The sequence below is a fragment of the Heloderma suspectum genome, chromosome 10, assembly GCF_057233095.1.
Source record: "Heloderma suspectum isolate Gila_16-S chromosome 10, 16-S_ref, whole genome shotgun sequence".
NCBI classification, from domain to species: Eukaryota; Metazoa; Chordata; class Lepidosauria; order Squamata; family Helodermatidae; genus Heloderma; species Heloderma suspectum.
Genome location: NC_139467.1, coordinates 4,089,636 through 4,107,130, shown reverse-complemented (window position 1 = coordinate 4,107,130; position 17,495 = coordinate 4,089,636). Strand labels below are relative to the sequence as shown.

The window sequence follows — 17,495 nt, the reverse complement described above, 5'->3', positions numbered from 1 at the left end:
AGTAAGTGGCATTGAACTTAATTGCTTTTGAGTAGAACGGCACGGTGTGTTCAAGACTAGACTGATCCCATCCTGACCTGGTCCTCTGCTAGGACAGAGATCCAAGAGAGAAGGCCTGTTCTGAAACGTTCCCAGAGGCCTTTCGTTCCACCTCTGAATCCCCTCGCCCACATCTGAACTCGCTCTCCACCATGGCCCACGCACCACCCTATGCATTTCAGGCCCCAGGGAAAGTGCAGGTGTCTCACCAAACCGCGCACTGTAGGGGGAGCCAGCCACTAAGCGGCAGCGTTGCAGATGTGTCCCTCCAGTCAGCTCCTGAGCATGAGCAAAAGTCTCCACCCACCCGGTGGGACTTTATGAGTTGAGAATCTCAGCCCCAAAATTTAGGAGCTCAAACCTCTCCCCAGGGCCAGAGGCTCAGCCCTGGTCCTATATGAAGCAATAAGGAGATAGTTCCTCTGGGCACATGCAGATTGCATTTCCTTTAGCACTGAGTAACCCTACCACCACACAAATAGGACACCAAGCCAGAAAGTATAAACTCCCGGCAGGCATTATTTGGGAGTGCCCTGGAAGTACCACATCCATCTCCCCTTCTCACTGTAGAGAGGGCCCTGGTGATGGGCAACATAGGTCCCGAACAGTGCTGAGTTCCTACTCTGATATTCATCAGTGGTGCAGCCATGGCATCTTCTGACAGGTTTGGTCTGCTCCTGTTTGTGAGATGCTTTTTCCAGAATTTTAGCATTCTAGTCTTTCAGCTCTGCATTGCTGCTAGGCTTTATTCTGGTTGCACTTTTATATTGTAGTTTTAAGCTTTTGTATTTTATATTGTTTTATGCCTTGTGGTTTTAATTTTTGTGAACCACCCAGAGAACTTTGGCTATGGGGCAGTATAGAAATGAAATGAATGAATCAATCAATACATATTTGTGATTAAGTTCTGCATCTCCATCCCCTGACCCCACCCCTGCTCTCATGTAAGATCACAAAATGTGCAAGAAAGCCAGAAAGCCGAGGAGACGGGGAGCACCCAGCTAGGTTTGTGTTGCAGATGTTTCTTGCACAGCTGCATAGAGGGGACGTGGTCAGCAACAGAGGCGGCAAAAACCAAGCTCACCACAGCCCAGCAGCATTGCATGTGTGTGCGGCGGGGGGAGCGCTCTTTCAAAACACCCAGCCTTTCCTGCTTGACTCAAAACGGCCTCCTCCAACAAGGGGTGAGGAACAGGGAGAAAAAATGGTTCAGGGGTGGGGGCGGCGTGACAAGACATGGGAGGCCAGGGAAAGAGTTAGATTTCCAGATTTATTTAATAAATTAAAAGGATCCCCAGATTGTAGAAGCAGGCTAAATTGTGCAGACTCAGAAGGAACATAAGAACAGTTCAAACTGCTGCAGCTAAGAGTGGTAGTGACGGGGTGGGGTGGGGTGGGGAACGAAGTCTGGCTGGGAGAACCGGATGGTAAGTCACACTGAGCTCCTTCGAGGAAGAGCAAAGCTATAAAATGGTAGTAAATAAATTAAACTGAGAGTTGCTCTCCAGACCGCAGCCAGTTACGAGAACTTATACTTGGAATACTCTGGAGACCAACAGAGAGTTAGTAACAAGCCAGAGCAATTAGGGTACCACTGCGAGAGTGGAAATGAATAGGCAAATATCCTGCCTCTGAGCATGTGCAGAGTGCCTTTCCTTTCCTCCCATTTGGGAAACCATAACCAGCCCCAATACATGTGGGGTCACCGGTGGCTACTTTTTAAGCTCAACCGTCTTTGACCTGGAGCGCTCCCAGATGGAGGCTTCACTCTGCCTCACTCATGGAATTTTGCAGGGAGTCCATTTTTAACCCTCCTGTGTTTTCCCACGGCTGCTTCCGACGTTTTTCTTACCAGAAAAAAAAAGTGTTCAGGAGGAAAAGTCAGAAGAGCTGCATGGTGCCTTCCGACAGATAGTGTTGAGAGCCTCCTGTCTGGAAGCCTCCCTGATCCCAGTTGCATGGAGAGGGGCACTACTGTGTGTTTGCCCACCTCCCCTTCGTTGTGCAAGAGAACGTCCCCACGGATCAGCTCTGTCTGACGCCCAAAATCCAGCACCTTGCCTTGTGATAGGGCTGCTTCTAAGTAGGGTAGGCAGAAGCCAGTACGGGGAACTGGTCTGAGACTCACAAGAATCAAAGATGGTTTCAAACCCGAGTGCGAATTCTGGCAGGAAAATGAATTTTAACCCCAGAAAAGGAATTCCTCCTCAACCTCCCAGATGTGACGAAGCCTCCAGAGGTCTCAAATGATTCCTCCTGTTTCTCTCTCACCATTTAGCTCCTGCATTTTAATGACGGTTTTGCTATCATGAGAGGCTGCAGCCCTCAAGTGCGTTATGTGACTGGCTGTGCTCACTTCAGTCAGGGCCACCACCCAGGCGCCTGTTGAGTGGCGCATCTCCCAACCAGGTGACAGACAGAGAGAGCTCTCTTGAGATGCTGCCACTGGGCGACACAGGCAGGTGGGGGCTCTGACAGCTCCCCATGACGCCCTGGCGGCCAGAGGGCTTCTTCTTGACTGCTTTGCGCTCCCCATGGCGAAGACAGGCACATGGCTGCATGTGCCCCCACAGAACCAGGAGGAGCGTTGAGGTCAGTGGAAAAGCAGGCGGGGGGCACTCTTGGAGAGGCTGCTGGAGAACATCTGAACACCGGAAGCTGCCTTATATGGAGTCAGACCATCCGTCCATCTAGCTCAGTGCTGTCGACCCGGGCTGGCAGCGGCTGTCCGAGATTTCCCAAAGGGGACTTTCCCAGTCCTACAGAGGGATGCCAAGGCCAGAACCTGGGTTCTTTTGCATGCAAAACCGGGGTTCTACCGCTCAGCTACAACCCACCTTCTAAGTTGATCACCAGCAACTTTGAATCTGCCCCCCTTTAACAGTCGATTGCTCCTCACGCTGTGCCCCCAGAAGGCATGGATACCCTCTGTTTTCCAGCACCAGGTCAAGATTTTGCTCGCAGGCATTTGACAGCATATGATAAGGTTGATTTTTTAAGGGGACCTGGGATTATTTTATTATTTCTGTAAAATTGTTTTATATATTTGTATATGAATGATTTTATATTATGTTACTATTTTGCATTTTAATGGTTTTAATCTTTGCAAACTGCCAAGAGAACTCTGGCTGCTGGGAGGTAGAGAAATGTAATCAATGTGAGTTTTTTCATACAAGCAGAAATACTCCCCCACCACCCGGCCCTGAAGAGTGATGGGAGAAAAAGCCCAGGAGTCCCTGGGGGGCAAGAGGGAGCAGTGGTGGGGCTTGCTAGGAAAGAGTTCCACCACGTGCCCGGGCCGTGTGTGGGTTCACTCACAGTGGGGTATGCTGGCTCCTTGCCTCCCCTCCTGCAGCCCGACCAGGCTCCGGCCAGGGATCCTCCGGTGGGGGCCCCGGGGTCGCATCCCTGGCCCCTCCAGCCCCCTCTTCTGCGCTTTCAGCCTGCTAATCTTCTCGCTGTACATCTTCGCCAGGGCTTGCACTTTGCTGATGATGCGTTCCGAGTTCTCCAGAAGACACGGGTCCCCGTTGTTCTCGTAAAGGTCCAAGGAGGGGAGGTAGCCAGGAGACCCATTGGCAACCTCAGTCCCCTGCTTCTCCTTTGCCTTGGCACTTCGGGCTCCACCCTCTGGATCTCTTTCTGGAACCAAAGGGGGTTCCTCCAGGTCTGAATCCTCCACAATGCACAGAGGTTCGGCGTACACTGGCATCTCAGGGGAGAGGTACAATCCCCTGTTCACCCCTTTACCCCCTTTTTGGGGGGTGTCCATGGTGCTCCGTTCCTTCTCCTGCCAAGCCCTCCGGATCTCTGCACAGGATTTGAACTCGGACTCCGCTGGCTCCTCCTCCAAGCCATGCCCACTTCTAGACCCTGGAGGGCTCCTTTCTCTCCCAGGATCTTCCGGGGTAGCACCTGACCGGATGGCATCAGACTGGCTCCACCCCTTATCAGGATTCTCACAGCAGGCATGGGTCTCGCTGCTGCTGGAATGTTCGGTGCTACCTAGCGCCTGGCCGCCGCCAGAACGGCTCCGCCCCCTCTTGGCCTGTTCCGGGCTCGTGGGCCGCTGGCTCTGCCCCTCCTCGGAGTCCTCCTGGCAGGAAGGCTGTTGGGCGTTGCATGACTGGGTCCGGCTCCTGCTGGAGTGTCCGTGGCGGGTGGCGTCATGCTGCAGGCGGGGCGTCCGATATTTGGCCCCGCCCACTTCCCAATCCGGAGCACTGTTCTGCCTCCAGATGCTATTGAACCGAAGGACGGACTCTCGCACCACGCCAGCGGGCACAGGGGGGGCACAGCCCTTCCTGCCCGGCTCTGGCGCCTCCCTCAGCACCTCCACCCCTTCGTAGTAGCTTCTGATCTCCTCGAGCAGGAGCCAACCAGTGCTGGTCAGCATGGAGTCCCGCCGGGTCCCGCCCGCCGCCTCGACCCTCGCCTCGTCTCCACTCAGGCCAGCTGCTGAGCTCCGGAGGCACGGGTCTGGCTGGCCGGACTGCTCGGGGGGCGGGCTCTCCCCGGCCATGGCCCCCTGCTCCACGCAGGCAGCGCCGCTGACCTCCTCTGGCCTCCCCTGGGCTTCCTCCGAGGCCAAGTCCTCCAGGACATGGAGAGGGGACGGGCCGCTCAGCTCCAGCTGTGGCTGCTGCTGCTCCTCCTCTTCCGAAGAGTCGCTGGCAAAAGGGTGGCGGCGCATTGGCGGGGGCTGCTCCTGGAGGGCGTCTCCTTTGGACGGGACGTGGCTGGCGCCCAAGGGCGTGTCCGCCCGGAAGTCCTCCTCCGCTTTCTCCTCCAGTTCTTCCAAGATATTGCTTCGCAGAGGTTGGTCCTGAAGGAGGACAAGAACACAAATGGAAGCGCTGAAGGGCAGCCCGAGGAACTCCACACGGCCCTACGCCAGCCTTCCCCAACTTGGCGCCCTCCAGATGTGTAGACCAATGCTTCCATCATTCCCAGCCAGGGTTGATAGCAGCTGAAGTCCAATACAGTTGGAGGGCGTCAGGCAGTGGAGGCGGGCGGCTCCAATGCCAGGGGGCGCCGAATCCACTCTGGGTCTCAGTCAGAGCCAGCCAGAACTCTAAAGGAGCTCCCCACGGGGCCCTAATCCATCAGCCAGTAGCTTGCTACAGTGACTGGGGCACTCCACCCCGCCCCCTGCCCAGGCATCAGTGCAGGCTGGTGCCTCGGATGTCATTGGGGGCTGTGCGTGTGCGCGTGTGAGATTCTGCTCCGGGTTTCAGCCAGAACTCCAGAGGAGCTATCCAAGATGCTTTGCAAGTCCACCTGGTTCACACCTGGGAGAGCTCCTTTAGAGTTCTGGCTGGTTCTGACTGAAGCCTAGAGCGGGTTCACCGCCCCACTGACAGCGGAGCCACCCGCCTCCACTGGCGCCACCCGGGGAAGACTGCCCCGGATGCTGTGGCAAGCTACTGGCTGTGCGCTGGGCCACGCTCCATGCAAACGGTAACTCTAGTTCGGGCTTCCCAACCCGGTGCCCTCCAGATGCTTGGGACTACAACTCCCATCAGCCTCGGTCAGCATGGCCAATGGCCAGGAATTATGGGAGTTACAGTCCGAAGCACCCGGAGGGCACCTGGTTGGAGAAGGCTTTTTCAGTTCAACAAACTCTTAGTCAGCGGTGCATGCTGGGAAAAAAACATCTTTCACAGTCACCTGTTGGTCTCGGCAGCCCTCCTCCTCTAGCCACAGCCCTTTGGTACCACCCACTCCCAGGCTGGCAACACCCCTTCTTTAAAGGAACTTATTAGGTAAGTGCCCCGAGCATGTGTGGGGTGCCTTTGCAGGATCCAAGAATTATGGAGCAGGGCTTCTGCCGAGGCCCTAAGTCAGGCTTCCTACATAGGTCTGAGCCTCTCTTGAGAAATGAAGGCCCATACCTGCCTTGATGGCGCTCTGGGAGCGCAGGCGCCCCCCTGCCCACCAGCACAGGGAGAACCTCCCATCCTGCCCCTCGACCTCAACCTTATGTCGACCCCCTGAGCCTGACCACACTGCTCACTTGCACATCTCCCCGTAACATGCTTTAACCAGGGCCAGGCCTGAGGTGTTTTACTGCCCCCTGATGGAAGCTTTGGGCTATCCAACAGCCACTTCCAGATGTGCATTTTCCAGCTCCTTTTTGTAAAGCTGGTCATCAAAAGATCTGGTGGCCAGGTGTTCCACGGGAAAGGAACCATGGCTCCTTCTGCCACCTGCAGTGATAGATCTGCTCCCATGGCTTTGGACAGGATCCACGGATCCTCCCCCACCGCACCCCACCCTGGAGTTGAGCCCGCACACCCTCGTGCCTTCTCCTTGGTTACCTGCGTTGGCAGACTGCTTGGCTCCAGGCTCCCTTCTCCCAGAAACGTCCCTTCCCTTCTGCCTTCCTTGTCCAGGCCCCGCTGGCTGAGCAGTTCCAGGATCTCTTCAGTGATGGACAGATTGGTGGGGATTGGCTCTTCGGCCAGAGAGAACTCCGCCTCCCCTTCATCCTGGTCGGACTCTTCAGCCTCTGCCCTGCTGGAGGCCAGAGTGCAGGAGCTGCCGGAGGGCCGGAGGGACTCAGTGGCTGGGAACAGCTCGCCGTCGCTGTCAGCGTGCTGCAAGGAGGCAATGCAGCATTACTGCTGGAGCGTTCGATGAGCTGCACAGCGTTATTTATTTTATTTGCATGTATTTATTTAGGGAGCAATCCTATCAGAATAGGTGGCTGCCTCCAAACCCAGAGGCGACCGCCTATCCAATGCAGGGCAGGCGGAGCGTGGAGGGGATCTTCTCTGCGCTCTGGCCACCCTGCATTCGTGGCTAGACGTCCGATTTCAGCTGTTTAGCTGTGGGACTTCAGAGCGGGGATGGGAGGTTGGGGGAAGGCTGGATGATGCATAGGAAGAGTCGTACCGGCACTTCCGCACTCCCCTCGGGCTCCAAGGTCGGTTCCCCAAAAAGGAACAATCCTATGGCCATCTAACCGCTGTCTAACAGCCATAGGATTGTGCCCTTAAAATATTTCTAGGTCAGCTTTCAGGACAGACGCCCTCCCAATGGAGCTTACAACATTCAAATTCATAAGATAAAAAAGCCAATACAATGATAAGGCAGCAAACACTCATAAAACAACAGACAGCAGCAACAAAACATGACTAGAACACTACAGTATAATTGCAGCTACAGAGCAGAACAGTCCAGTAAGGATAGAGTAAAGAAGTAGGTATTCAGGGCCACCCTAAAACCTTGCAATGATGGGGGCCTGGTGGATTCCCAGTGGCCACCCATTCCAGAGGAGTGAGGCCACTGCAGAAAAGGCCCTCTCTTGTGCTCCTAACTGCCCTCAAAGGTAGGCAAGTGAGAAGGGCCTCTATTGCTGATCTTAATGCATTGTTGATATCCATGGCACATCAGCAAAAACAAGATGTTCCTGCCCCGAGGAGCTTACTACTGACATCAGGGGACCTGAGCCTCCTTCAGCCTAAGGGACTGAATTCTATTTCAGAGGAGCTCTTGGGGGCCGCATTCCAGTGGTGGGCGGGGCCAAAGGCAAAAGGTCAAAATACCAAACATGCCAGGATATTGTAGTTTAAAGTTCTTACTGCCAGTAGCTAAGAGCTTTTCTGCATGAGGCTGTTTCAGTTTCGTTGCATAATTGAGGTCCGAGCTTGACACAAAGAGATGTTCATTTCCTGATTTTCTGCTACATAACCTCTAGGTGGCGCTGTGCTATAGTAGAATAGTGCAAATACACAAGGAGAAACAGCAGCATTTTCCCCATTCTAAAAAAAAAAGGGAAAGTACTCTGAAAAAACAGAAGTGAAACTGGAGGATCATGACGTCACTGAAAAAGCCCATGAACAACCATGAATAAGGAATCATGAGTGCACAGAAATGCCTCATGTAGAAAAGCTCTAAGCTTCCAACCTTTGGGAAGTGGCGGGGGGACTGCACAAAAGCTGGGAAAACACCAAATGATTGGTGGATGGGGGGAAGGGGGCGGGGCCATCTGGCAAACCCCACATGGTTAGATTGGGACCCTAGGTGGGCCGAATTTGGCCCTTGGTCTGGAGGTTCTGCACCCTGATCTACATTTGACAGTGAGGTGGGGAGGGAGAGACCAGGGCGACACAACAGACAGTGGGTTCTTAGCACTAACTATCTCAAAGCATTGTGCAGCTCTTCCTTTTTTTCTTCCTTAATGGATATTTTTCTGGTTTAAAAAAAAAAAGATGGGAAAATGGTGGGAAAACACCGGAAGGCTACAAATGGAAGGCAATGCTGTCTGGATCTCCTGTCAAATTTCACGGACAAGGCAGAGCAATGACACAATAAAAGCCCTGTCCTGAAGCGTAAAAGATGAATGCCAGCACATGCAGCTTTACACACTACACACGTTGGTTTTGTTTCAGCTGGGGGTAAGGATCCAGCCAAATGCTTTGAAGGATGGGTTTTGAGGAGGGGAAGGAGGAAGGGAAGGGGCATCCGGGGAAACTGCACCCGTTGGCTGCCTGCAGCCCACGACCCAACTGCATGTGGGGTGGCACACAGAGAGAATAAGAGACACGAGACTTCCCCAACCTGGCTCCCACCAGAGCTGCTGGACTAAGATAAAGCAGCTTTCCCTACTCCATTGGCCATGAGGCACGCTGGGAGTTGTGGTCCAACACATCTGGAGGGTCCCAGGAAGGGAAAGGCTGAGCTATGCAATCTTGCGGTGCTGCAAGCCCAGCCCACTTTTGGCTCTGGCTCCACCCACCACTGCCTGAAGCCCCCAATCAATTATTCCCACAGGTCAATGGCCCTCTGCAGGAAAAAGGTGCCTCCCATCGCGGTCCATGGTCCAAGAGTTCTGGGCATAAGGGATAGTAAGTGACAAAGGCTGGAGCTCCTCCAGCATGCAGGAGACGTCCTGGCACTTGAAGGTGGCGGGAGTAGAGATAAGCCAGCAAACCCTGGATCACCCCATCTTCTGCCACCTTATGGGGATGGCTCTAGCTTTCAGGCCCTCCCATTTCTGGGGAGGGCCATGGGTCAGTGGCAGAGCCCCTGCTTTGCGCACAGAAGGTTCCAGGCTCAATCCCGGGCAGCATCTCCGGGTAGGGCTGGAAACCCCTACCCGCTGCTGCCAGTTGGTGTCAACAACACTGAGCTAGAAGGACCCAGGGCCTGACTCAGTACGAGGCAGCTTCTGATGTTCTGATGTTTCCTGTGTTCCTATGACATCTGTTGGTCTTCTCCCAAGATGGCCTCCTGTGGGAGAACATCCAGACTAACTTCCTGGCCAGATCTAATCCAGACCTAGTGACTCAGTAATCTGGATTCTTTCGCTGTGGTTTGCCACACTGTGTTTTATAGCTGTTTTAAGCCATTGAAATTATATCTATGTCAAGGTATTAAGATTGTCTTTAGCTCTTTGCTAACATTTGAGAAAGTGTCAAGTCTTTGAAATTACAATGTTTTCTATTCCTGTTTGGTTTTATTATATGTTTTAGGTCCGCTACATAGTCTTCCTTTATACTTCCTAATAAATTGCATGTATACGGACATTTCTGGATTGTTCCTTTCTTTGGCAAAAGCACAAGGACTAAAAGCTTAGAAGGAAAAACAAATATTTTTCTCTGGCAAAGCTCCTTCCCACAAGTTACACCCAGGGATCCAAGATGTCATGCCCAAGTAACCTACCTTTAATGTAGTCATGTCTGAGAACATCCCCAATAGGGAACAGAAGAGGTGGCGGGGGGGGGGGTGAAGAAGAAAGAAAACCATGATCAGAGACTGTGATACAATAGGCAAATTTTCTTAAACATTTAAAATTCATGGGATCAGTTCTCAAGGTGTAGCAGCATCAATGTGTTGCAGGAAAAATCACCAAGAGATGTATTGTGGCAGAAGCTTTTAGGGACTGGCCCCGTTCCTCGGGGTATATAACTATGCCAGTGTATACAGATACTCCTGTCAGCTGAGGATAACACTTCACGCATCTGAAGACGTGGGCTCTGCCACAATAACGGCACAATCCTATGCATGTTTAGACAGGAAAAAGTATTTTTTCCTGTCTAAATATGCATAGGATTCCACCGTAAATGTGCTAGTCTTTAAGACCACCCTTTTTAATGGAATCAAGAGGCTAGATCTGCAGGAGGTGAAAAACCAGGAGGTGGGGTTGGTAGTCTTGAGCAAAGCCCCTTTATTGCAAATGATTTTTGCAATATCCATGATTTCTAAGAGAGCTGAAAGTGCTTCCAGAGGAGACTGCTTCCCAGGGGGTGGACGCCTTTAGGCCCACGCCATCTCCGGTCATGTTTTGGAGGCAAGGCAGAAACCTGAAAAACTTTTCATGAAATTGGACAAATAGATACACCATGAACAGTGATTCCCTCTTTCACGCTGCCTTCAGCCATCTGAAAAACACTGTCTCTTCTTCATCTCAGTTCCCTCATCAGGGAAAAGATTTTGTGCAAGTTATTCTTATTTCAACACAGGGAAAGCTAGGTGGGTAGGTGTGTTATACTCTTTGGAATACCTTGGCAAGGATCATGTCTGTGGGGGAAATTTGGGGTAATCAGGGCTAAGATAAGCTTTCCCTCTTCACAACAACATTGCAAGGTGGGACACTAAATATTCTCATTTGACAGATGGTGGCAGTGAGAGGGGTGGGGAATGTAAACTGAGGCTAACAGAAAGTGAGTCACCCAAGACTACCCAGTGAATCCTTGGCAGAGCAGAAACTCCAGGCATGGTCTGCAAGTCCGGCCTTGGACCATGGTGGATGCCAGGGTGCAATCCAAGGGACATGTGAAAAGCGAATCAGAGTTTACTTTACCACCCCTTCCCCACCAAACACACAGAACGGGGAGTGAGAGGGACTTACTCGCCTGATGAAATAGGACCTGCAACTCCTTGGCTGGCTCTGTGGAGAGGCAACAGAAGGAGAAATATTAATTTAGATCTAAGTGTGGGTGAAAGCAGAGGGAGAGATGGAAGATAAGGAAGATTACATTTATAATTGAATGGAAGCTTTCTCGAGTTGTTAAGAGTTTTATTCATCTGATGGGGAATAACCTGAGGTAACAGTTGTTTGAGTAAATCCAGACATGATGGTAAAGGCAGCTGACAGGGCAGAAGTCAAGAGGCAGGGCTTGCAGTATTTTTCATGCGTTCACAGATGGAAGAAAAATAATTCCCTTCCATTTCTGGCATTCCCTCCCTTGTGCTCTTGGCTACTCCCATCCAACCCTCCAGCATGCCCCTGAAATGCCCATTTTCTGATGCCTTCCATGGGGGCTTATGGGGAAACAGAATACTTCAAGGCAGTGTTCCTGTGAGGCTACGTACGCCTTGAAAGGTTATTCCGGAGCTGATTATCCACAGAGGTTTTCTGAGTTAAAATCTGGGAAGAGAACCACAGAGCCCTCTCCAGGCTCACCCCTGAAAACATTATATAACGGACCAATTTCCATGTACCTTTTCCAAGGGATCATTTCAAAGAGCATTATGTGCTGCGATGCCCTACATAATGCGGAAGGCGTTTGCGCTTGTAGCACAATGCCCTCTAGTGTCACAGCACCCTTTGGAAATGTTGACCACACAGTGAGCTCCCAGAGGAGGCATTTGTCCTGCAATTGCCATGCCTCATTCAGGGAATCTACAGGGTGTGGTGGGGGTGTCCGAACAACAACGTCTTCAACTTATAACCTTTCCATATTCTTCCACGACTACTTCCGTCTTTTGTCTTCCCCACAAATATCCGTTAAGGAGGAAAAGACGGAATGGAGGCACAATGTCTTTAGATTGGGAGCAGCGGGAGTCCCCCGTCTGGAAGTGCGCAAGCTGGCCAGAGGCTTGGATCCACGCCCTTCCCCACATATCTATGTGCTTGCTGTGTGCCCTCACCAGACTGCCTGCGGCCACGACGATAAGAACCACTCTTCTCCAGCTGCAAGATGGGGCAGCTTCGCCGGGCCCTCTCGGGACTATACATGTATTCTGGAGGCTCTGGAAGAGGACAAGGAAGTCTGACCATATATGAGGTTGGCTTGGCTACCCAGCCCACGTGGACTCTGCTGTGATGACACTCCCACCCTTAAAAACCCATCCATTGAATATTGTCATTAATGGAGAAAGTAAATCTGGTATATACCGGTAGGTAAAGTAATTCATGTAATATTTACAGCCTTGTAAATCAGGAATTTTCCTGGTTACCTGTGGTGAGTAACAGTTGCCTCAAGGTGACTAGGCACTTCCTTATCCCCATGATAATTCTCCTCTCCCCCCACATCTGAGAATAGGGATGGGAGGAGGGGAATCAGGAGCAGTGAATTCAACTTCAGATTGTAAGAACTGGCACTTGGTCCCTGCTCTCTCTGCGTTCAGGAAGGGGGTCAAGCCACATCTTTTTAACTTGGTTTTTTAAATTATTGTCATTTTAAGGTTGTTGTTAAATGGTTTACTAGGTTTTTATTTGATTATGGTTTTTATTTTCTGAACTTTTTGGTTGCCTTTAGAAAGGTGGCATAGAAATACAATGCGATGTTGATGATGACAACAACAACTGCCTATACTGGATCAGGCCAAAGGGCCGTGAAGTTCAGTGCTCACAAGAAAGGCATGATAATAATAGACCTTCTCTTCTGTTTGTCCTCCCAGCATCTGGAACCCAGAGGTAAACTGCCTTTGAGAGCTTTACTACACGAGGCATTTATTGTATGCTCATCATTTCTTATTCATGATTATTTATGGGTTCTTTAGATGATGCCGTTACCTTCCAGTTTAGCTTCTGTTTTTTAAGAGCACTTTCACAGGGGGAGGGGGTGTTTAGAGCAGGAAAATGGAGTATTGAGCTTTTCTTCATGAGATTGTTAATCTGCTGTATCTACTTTCAGTTTCATCGCAGGATTGATACACAAAGAGCTTTTCTTTCCTGCTTTTCTGATGCGTAACCTTTAGGGGACGCTGTGCTATATAGCAGGATAATGCAATCACACAAGTAAGAAAATACATTTTCTTTTGCTTTTAGAAATAATACTTGATTTTTTCTGCTCTACCCCCCCCCCCCCCCCCCGGAAAGTGATCTTAAAAAACAGGAGCAAAACTCAAGGGTCACCACATGTCTAAAGAACCCATAAACAACTGTGAATAAGGAGGAAACCAACGGTAGATACAATGGATTAACAGTCTGATGTAGAAAAGTTCTGAAAGTGGAGCCTCCCTTCAGCTATCATGACTAGTAGCACCAAGATACCTCTCCACTTCCATGAAAGTGCCTGTTTTAATCCATTTCAGAAGCCATCTAAGCCAGTGGCTCTCACCATTTCTTGCAGCAGTGAATTTCTGACTGGACAGAACAAAGGGGATTTCTGTCCCTTCCCACGGGGCGCTGTATGCAACCCTCTGAACTGCCCGGCTCTTTCTCACCCGATTGCCGTCTGCTGTGAGTGCATGCCCTGGATGCATCCGGCCGTGGAGAAGGCAGGGGCTTCTTTGGGGACTCTGAGCTGAAGAAGACCTCTGGGGAACCTGCAGGGAGCAAACAAGCAAAACACCCTGGATGTGAACTGCGGCAGCCTTTGGCACAGAGTGCAGCCTGAGCACCAGAAATAGGTTCCGGGCCAGGGTCCTGTTGAAAATTCAGTCACTTACTCTGGAAGCTGTTCTCCAGCAGGACTTGCTTAGCCTATAACAAAAAGTGATAGAGAAAGAGCATCAGACAAGAGAAAGTGCGGCCATTCTGGGCTGGTGTATGACCACAGTTTCAAATGCCTTCCCTTTTTAAAAGATAACGTCTGAGAACTAAACAAGCAAAGTTAGCCTGTAAACAGGAACAAATCAGTGTGGTGTAGCAGTTAGAGTGTTGGACTGGGATTTGGAAGATCCAGGCTGTGGTTCTCACTCGACCATGAAGCTCACTGGGTGACTCTGGGCCAGCCGCTGACTCTCAGACTAACCTACCTCACAGGGTTGTTGTGAGGATAAAATGGAGACAAGGAGAACCAGGTAAGCTGCCCTGGACTCCTTTCAAGAGGAAAAAAGGCAGGATATAAACGTAATAAAAATTAAAATAAAATAAAGTCCTGGAATAGGCAACTATTTCAGTGGATATGTTGCTGGCACCCATGGATGAAATTGGCAGTTATCTTGAAAGTGGCAGCCATCTTGGATTTTCTGCTTTTCTTGAAAAAATGAGTCTCTGATGATAATGAAGTCAAGTCCCATGCCTGGGTTGAACTATTTACCCTTGGTAAAGTCCTTTATCTAATCCATGAAAAGACAAAACCTGATCTCTCACTCCCAGCTCCCCAAGCCATCTTGGTACCTCCACAGAGTCCTATAAGCCTCCAGACCCAATCCAACCAGCTGGTAAGACCTGAAACCACCACTTCTGAGTTACCTTCTGAGGAATGGATGCTGGGTGATTCTCCACTATTGACCGCTTCAGGTAATGGATCCAGAGTCGTTTTTCTTCCTGGGTTTTCACCTGCAGCACAGAATGCAAGTATTTGGGTGGATTTCCACGGGAGGAAATCCCAGAAGATATATTTTGTGTGGCCATTCCCCAACATAACATACATTTATAACTCTCTTATTATATTCTGCCAGAAACACTGCTGCCATTTTTTCCCAATTAACATTTCTCATAATCCCATCCCCTGCAGGCTTTTCCCTGTAGGATTATTAGCGCATGTGGGTGCCCTCTGCTGGCTACAAACGAATGTGCTACGGAGCAGGATAAAATTTCAATTTTTTGCTGCTGTGAAATAATAAGGAACAAAACCAGGGAACTGGAAGGCTGTTGTGAAAGTCTGCATTCTTTCAAACTTCGGTGAACATTCAAAATTTCAACCCAGGAATGTCAGGCTTTGGTATGTTCAAATTTCTACTGTCCATCTAATTTGAATATGTGGGCAACCCAAACTTAAGCACATTTACTCAGGTGTCTGAATGGCGCTTACTCCAAGATAATAAGGCTTCAATCCCTTGTGCACTTACTGGGGAGTAAGCCCCATTGCAGTCAGTGGGATTTGCTTCTGTGTAAACATTTATAGGATTGGGCAGCAAATCACGTTACTGGTGATCGGGGGTGGGAAGGCGATCATGCCATTTTACTAAACTGTAAAGATTATGCCCCATCTGTGGCCTCTCCCTGCACTCTCCCCTCCTGATCACTGCTCAACTCTTTTCCTGTTGCTCAGTTGAGCAGCACAGGAGCAGGGGGGAAGAGAGATCATGGGGAGGGGGCATTTAAATCTCTCCTCCCTGTGGTCTTCCCATGCTGTTCAGCTGATCATACACACGTGTGTGCATCCATGTGCACGAAAGGCAGGGGGGTGTATGTGTGAATGGGTGTATGTGTATGGAAGACGGCTGCGACAACTCCTTTGTAAGCAAGACTGCTTTGAAAGGGGTGGCGACAGAGATACTTTTTCACCTTCTCTCACAACACTAGAACTGGGGAGGTTAGCAGGAAGAAGAGGACAAGCTCTTGCAGCCGAGGCTGGTGGCTCAGATGTCAACGGGGTGGTAAATCCACTCCAGGTTTCAGTCAGAACCAGTCTGAACTGTAAAGGAGCCATCCAAGGTGTGAAGCGCCAGCCTCCGCTGAGTTCTTGCTCACACAACACAGCATTAACCTATGGAACTCCCTGCCACAAGAAGTGATGGGGGCCGCTGCCTTAGATGGCTTTAAAAATGGGAGCAGACCAATTCATGGGGGAAGGGTGTGTGTGTGGGGGTAGCATTTGATGGTTATTAGCCATGATGGCTAAGTGGAGATTCCATGCTCACAGGCAGTCTACCTCAGTGCCAGATTCTGATTGGGGGGGCCTCCATGCTCTGCTTTGGGGTTTCCCAGAGCCAAATGGTTGTCCGCTATTGGAAACAGGATGCTGGACGTGATGGATTTGTGGTGGTCTGATCCAGTAGAGGTGCAAGGGTGCAGAACCTCTTCCAGCCGGAGGGCCGAATCCCATTTCGGAGAAGGTTGCAGGGGCAACATTCCAGTGGTGGGTGGCACCAAAGGCAAAAGGGGGGAGGGGCAAAATATGAAAGATACCAGCCTATTTTAGCTTAGAGCTCTTGCTGCCAGGACCTGAACCTCCGGAGAGGCATTTCAACCTTTTAGAACGGGGGAAGAACTGCACAAAACCGGGAAGCCACCCAGGGGCTGGGGGAAAGGTGGTGGGGTCAGCACTATCCCTGCCCTGATTTAGAATGCTGTAAAAAAACCACCCCAAGCCATTTCACATTCTAAACAAATTCAGACTAGGCCTATGAACTGCCACTTCCTGCAAATCAGGTTCAGTTCTCTAAACCTCCCCTGCTACACCTGGTGCCTGGAGTCCGTACAGGCTGCCATTTGCAAAGCACAAGTGTGTGTGAGTTTCAATTGTGACACCCAACGTGGCCAGTGGAGGCTGGTGGCTCCGTTGTCAGCGGGGTGGTGAAGCCGCTCCGGGTTTCAGTCAGAACTCTGGTTCTACACCTTGGATGGCTCCTTTTGAGTTCTTATTGGTGCTGACTGAAACCTGGGGCAGATTTACCATCCTGCCGACGCGGAAGCCAGCAGCCTCTGCTGCACTCAGCTCAGTGTAGCTTTGATCCCGCTGGGATTCAAACTCAGCGGCTCACCTGGACCACGTGCTGCTGCTTGGGGATGGAAAGGTCGGAGATTCTGAAGCTCATTGGGTCCTTTGTGTTCTCCTGCAGGGCCAGATTGCAGCACTGTGGAGCCAGAGGCAAAAACAACAACAGGAAATGGCAGCATCTCATTCAGTCGCTACCCAATTCTCGGGGCGAAGGCAGACGTAACGTTTTTAGAGCCACTCTGGAAGCTTCCTCACTGCCTTCAGTCCAAAGGTACATTTTGTTCTCCAGGACTGAGTTCTGACTGGGTTTTTAAAAGAAACAGATGGAGATCTATGAAGCATGGGTGTGGGAGTGGAGGAACTGGTGGCTCAGTAGGCATCCGCTTCCCTGAGAATCACAGATCATAGAATAGCAGGGTTGGAAGAGGCCTACAAGGCCATCGAGTCCAACCCCTGCTCAGTGCAGAAATCCAAGTCAGATTGGATTCTTGTGCCTTGCTTGCACATCTGTCACTACGGGTGCAAGGCTGGGCGGAAGCCTTCATTGCACTTTCTATATTATGTCTGTCTTCAGCCTTGCACAGCACTTTTCCATTTGCAAAATGCTTCGCTATCCTTGTTATGCCCATCCACACAACAATCCTGTTCACATGTTACAAACAGGGGGAGCGGAGGCTGGGAGACTGGCTTGCCCCAGGCCACGCAACAAGTCCATGCCAGAGGTGGGACTTGAACCCAGAGCCCCTCTCTGGATCCAAGGCTGCTGTGTGATCTCCTAGACCAGAAATGGGGACCCTGTGGCCCTCCAGACACTGGGCATTTCTACATGAGGCTTATATCCTGCACCTTTACCAAGGCTTTTGCTTCCAGATTCTTTGCGGGATTAAG

At 50.9% G+C, this 17,495-nt stretch overlaps 1 protein-coding gene across 1 annotated transcript in view; it reads right to left on the bottom strand.

The window, feature by feature from the left end:
- Window positions 1-17,495, bottom strand: part of PLEKHG2 (pleckstrin homology and RhoGEF domain containing G2) — a 67,057-nt gene that overhangs the window by 6,964 nt on the left and 42,598 nt on the right. The window contains exons 10-18 of the mRNA XM_084814681.1: window positions 16,651-16,743; window positions 14,414-14,500; window positions 13,666-13,699; window positions 13,441-13,542; window positions 11,920-12,021; window positions 10,898-10,936; window positions 9,709-9,725; window positions 6,360-6,638; window positions 3,358-4,864 (exon numbers count right to left, since the gene is read on the bottom strand). Coding sequence (XP_084670807.1) covers window positions 3,358-4,864; window positions 6,360-6,638; window positions 9,709-9,725; window positions 10,898-10,936; window positions 11,920-12,021; window positions 13,441-13,542; window positions 13,666-13,699; window positions 14,414-14,500; window positions 16,651-16,743 — 2,260 coding nt within the window. The remainder of the gene's footprint in view (window positions 1-3,357; window positions 4,865-6,359; window positions 6,639-9,708; window positions 9,726-10,897; window positions 10,937-11,919; window positions 12,022-13,440; window positions 13,543-13,665; window positions 13,700-14,413; window positions 14,501-16,650; window positions 16,744-17,495) is intronic.